General features: G+C 39.5%; 1 protein-coding gene across 3 annotated transcripts in view; it reads left to right on the top strand.

The window, feature by feature from the left end:
* tdrd3 (tudor domain containing 3) overlaps positions 1–4,097 on the top strand; it is a 22,099-nt gene extending 18,002 nt beyond the window's left edge. The window contains exons 11-14 of one of the 3 annotated variants that reach the window (XM_039795473.1): positions 1,217–2,175; positions 2,917–3,042; positions 3,196–3,335; positions 3,846–4,097. In XM_039795473.1, the coding sequence (XP_039651407.1) occupies positions 1,217–2,175; positions 2,917–3,042; positions 3,196–3,312 (1,202 nt within the window). In that variant the 3' untranslated portion in view covers positions 3,313–3,335; positions 3,846–4,097. Of the gene's footprint in view, positions 1–1,216; positions 2,176–2,916; positions 3,043–3,161 lie in introns of all 3 variants that reach the window. The other 2 variants (XM_039795472.1, XM_039795474.1) reach the window with 2 other exon arrangements.
* The last annotated feature ends 684 nt before the right edge of the window (positions 4,098–4,781 follow it).

Here is a 4,781-nt window from a genome sequence, read left to right as displayed (position 1 = left end):
CCTTGATAAGTGCCAGCTTGTTTTCTGTTGGAACAATTCGATTTTAGATTTGAATGAAAAATAGATTTGAATGTTAAATTGCTAGCTGTTTCTGATTGGCTACTGTTAGTGTTTGTAATAATAATAATAATAATAATAATAATAATAATAACCATAATACATTTTATTTAAAGCCATTTCATGACACCCAAGGTCACATCACAAACAAAAAAGGACATTCAAATTATAGTAATCTTCTAAAGGTGCTGAGGTTCACACCATGCAGCAGGCCTTTTGATTATACCTAATTATAGTTTGAATGTTACATAATATCTAGTCGTTCTGATTGGCTGCTGTTATTTAATTTGAAATGGTCAAATGGTTCCATTCTTTTTAAAAACCTGTAAATATATATACATTCTATTCACATGGCTTTTTTGATACATGGGAAACTAATACATGTGTTGTTTGTGATTCAATGATTTGATTTTTTGATTATTTTTGATAACGATAGTAACAACAATAATAGGCCTATATTAGGGCGTAATCATTAATATTCGGGGCAATTAGCCCATATGATATTTGATGGGGGGCGTTGGGGACCAGGATAATGGATAGGGGGGCGCTGGCACAAAAAAGGTTGAGAACCACTGTTCTAAATCATCTTTTCTGAAGCCAAAATGTTTTCAGACGACGGACACAGCGTTTTTTTTTTGGGGACAAGTTGCTCAGTTGACTCGGTCTCTGTGTTTGAGTTACCTTATGCTTTCCATGCGGCTGACTGGTCCGGGCGAAGTCACGTGACTACACACACTGTACAATGTTTTTAAGGAGAAAGTAGGCCTATCAACAGGAATACATTATGGAAATTATTGTCATGGGAGAAATACGTCGATAACAGCTTTAAAATCTCGATGTCGATACATTTTCGGTTAATCTTCCAGTCCTAGTTGAAAGTGGCCATTAACAAACTTTTTTATGCTATTAATATGCTTTTAGTGTCTGATTGTGTTTAATCAAGGATAATCTGGTTTGGTGATTCCATTAATATTTGGTCATGTATTTACTACTGTTCCCTTCATGTTTTTGTTTAGTGTTTTAGCAATCTTTAATATTCATTGAATAACGTGTGGCATATGGTAATGTGGTCTTGTCAGTGTTCCTTGTTCTATTGATCCCGCTGTTCTTTTGCTATAGTTTTGATTACACTGCTCTTTTTTTTGGTTTGTTTACTCAGAGCCAAAGAGCCAGGCACCTCAGAGACACCATGAGAGTAAAGCAAATTTCTCCAACTCAGACTATTACTGCAAAGACCAATCTCAGACCAAGTTCTCATCGCATAATGACCACAGGCACCAAAGGAATGACAGACCACCTCGCTTCCACAGAGACTTTGATTTTCCCAAACCTGGTCAGGAGCCTCTCTCTAACTGTACGACCTCCCAAACATCAGCTCCGGCCCAGCAGTGGAAGGGCCAGGAGAGATGGTCACGAGGCACATCAGACAGATCGCAAAATGACAGGAGAGAAATGAGAAATGAGCAGATTTCCCCTTCATCCTTCTCGACTTCTTTCACACATTCAAAAGAACCGCAGCAGCAGGTGGAGTTTAGTGGACCTTACCACCAGCGATCCAGAAATGGAGATGGTGGTGGTGGGAACATGGCTGGACCGTCTAGCAGGAGAGGGCTCAGAGACAACATGCCTGCACCTAAACTGACCGATTCTGCAGGCAGTGAGCCCGATGGAAGAGGAAATAGTAAACGTACCGACAGAACTGAAGAACTCGGCAACAACAGGAGGAAGGGGAAGACTGACCGGTCAAACTCGGACCACCATGACAGACAAAGGGATAGCCGGCCACCCAACTTTAACCTGAGGGGAGGAAACTCGGGGACATCTCAGTCAGAAGTGGGGTTATCGCAGGATTGTCGTATCACGACAGGGGATCCTTCTCATTTCCAAAATGGAGATATGGAACACAAAAGAACTGGGCCAATCAAGCCAACAAACTCATCGTGTCCCCCCAGCAGGGAGCCACCCCCCAAGAAAAACACTTTGAATAACCCAGGGCCTAAAAGAAGATCAGGACAAGGCAAAGGTCATGGCCCTCGAGGACCAGAGAAAAGTCATTTTATGGAACAAGCTTGGAAACCTGGAGACCAATGCCTGGCACTGTACTGGGAAGACGGCAAGGTATGTCATTCCTGGATTGGTAACCTAGCAATAACTGAAAATAGAGCTGGGCGGTATGGAAAAAATCTAATATCACGATATTGTTGACCAAATACCTCGATCGATATTGCAGCGATATTGTAAGCTTGACAATTGGTGCTTACAAAAAAAATATTTACTCTATGAGATTTTTGACAAACAATCATCATTAATGTGTATATAATAACTAAGTGGGTTAAGGAAAATAATAGAAAAGCTAGAACAGTCTGGTAAATTCAAACAATTACATCACTCTACTGTAATCCAGCCATTAAAACCAGTAAAAGACGACATTTATGTCATCTCACGATATTACGATATCCAAAATCTAAGACAATATCCAGTCTCGTATAACGATATCGAAATAATATCGATATATTGCCCAGCTCTAACTGAAAATTGTTGAACCATGTTTGTAAACTGTCTACAGTAACTACAACGTTTGACATTACGATGAACAACTAGATGTGTTACAGCGACCTTACACTGATGTGTGTTTTGTTTGTCTGAGAGCTTGTTTGACAGTTAACACGTTGAATGGCTTAAAAATAATATATAGTGCGACCGACTCATTTTTTCTCATTCACATTATTGACAGTGTTTTAAGATTTGTTTGTCATGTCGTATTTAATTGAAATGAATCTGTTTTGTCCTGACATGCGTCTTGAAATGTTTGTGTGTGTGTGCGTGTGCGTGTGCGTGTGCGTGCGTGTGCTCGTGAAGTTCTACCATGCCAGAATAGATGCTGTGCATCCATCAGGCTCCACGGCTGTGGTTGTATTTAGTGATTATGGAAACTGCGAAGAGGTCCTGCTGCATAACATCAAACCCGTTTCTGCCGACATGTTGGTAAGGAGAAAGAAAAGATCATAACGTCTTGGTTTAATACTAAGTGGAAGCAACTAATTAAACTGTATTCGAGTGGGTTGAGGAAGCAGAAAATGACATCTTAATCTGATTACCCACAGTAACATCACAACCATATCAAATGTCCAATGGCAGGAGGAAGATGATGGTTACTACGACAGTTCACTAGAGTTTCGCCTTGGGGGAGATGGACAGCCCCGACGCACAAGACCCACTCAGCAGTATTACCAGCCACCTAGGGCACGAGATTGATGTGTCTGCGTTTACACTGGCAGGTAAATAAATTTGTGAAATTGTGGTTGTTGTTAATTTCATTAACACTTCAACATCAATGTCCATCCTTGTGTGTACAATGTGTAAACAATGCTCCTATTTTTATATGGAAACTTTTTATTCATAACATTGCTTCATTGTGGTGGGAGTCTTGAATTATACAATAAAGGCACTGACTGTACAAAAGTCACTTGTAGGCATTTCTGTAACCTTTTCTGTCATATAATTACCTGCATTTCATATATATATATATTAGAAACTGCTGCCAACCACAGCTCAGCAAAATCTCATGCTCTCATTTTCATATCGAAATTGTTTTGATATATTTGTATAGTTTCCACTTTTACTGCTTCTACTGGTACAATGCATTATGTACAAACTATTTCACAAGGTCTGCAGCAGTTGTGATCTTAAAAGATGCCCAAAGTTCAAACATGGTTTATTTTGTAAATGTATTTAATTTTCTTTTTCTTCACCCACCTGTGTGCTTGTCCCACATCCTTCCATGACAGAGATTATGTCACTTTCTGCAACAATCCGAGTGCTTCCTGATTTTTTTTTTTTTTTTTTTCTTCTTTCTTTTTTAATTGTCCACATCGCCAGGACTTAAAGAACTTTTCAAAGGGCTTGGACAAAATGCAAAAAATAAAGAAAAACTGACATGAGCACCTGTCGATTTCGTTAAGGACATATCTACTTTATATGTTGTGAAGATTTGTTAAATGAATGCATTCAAATAAACTATTCTCATGGTCTGTAGCGGATTTGTTGTTTTAATGTTTTATTTTTAATTATCAAATTCAAATGCTGAATAAACCAAGCCAGAGCAGAAATAGAAACCTCTTAGGGGTCCTTGGTTTTCTTTTTAATCTCATGACAGTAGTTGTGATTATCAGGTAGTTTAGTTTATCACTAAATTAAATAGAGTTCTTGTCTCATAGCTTACCTCTGACATTCCTCCTCTTGGGGATAGCCATAGGTGCTATGAGTCCATAGCAAGCAGCTCAAGCTTGTTTGTTGTGTTCTGTGAAGCAAATCCAAAGGGTAAGATAATCTCTTCCCCCTGTAATAGAGACGGTTACGCTGCAGATATATCATTTTGCACAATACAAAAGGGACTGTACCTAGCTCTCCCAGTATTGCACACACCACTGAGCTGGCTGTTTATGGACTTGTGCTGTGTGAGAGACAAGTTTTACACATCAAGCAATAATCTCCACCTCGGCTCGAATTTCACTCCTACCAGCAGTAGGAGACAAATGGACAATGCGCAAGGGTTCAGCAGAGAGGCCGATGTGCTATTCTGTATCATTGGTCTAAAGGCTTTGCTTTATTTTCCAACTGAGGCGCCAAGCGAGCGTAGATGAATAATTAACGGCCGGTAATATGGAAACCTATCCGTTGGGGAGGAACTGAAAGTGAAGCTCTTGAAAGTGTTCTTGGGTACT

The sequence above is a fragment of the Perca fluviatilis genome, chromosome 3, assembly GCF_010015445.1.
Source record: "Perca fluviatilis chromosome 3, GENO_Pfluv_1.0, whole genome shotgun sequence".
NCBI lineage: Eukaryota > Metazoa > Chordata > Actinopteri > Perciformes > Percidae > Perca > Perca fluviatilis.
This window is presented reverse-complemented; position numbering and strand designations above follow the sequence as displayed.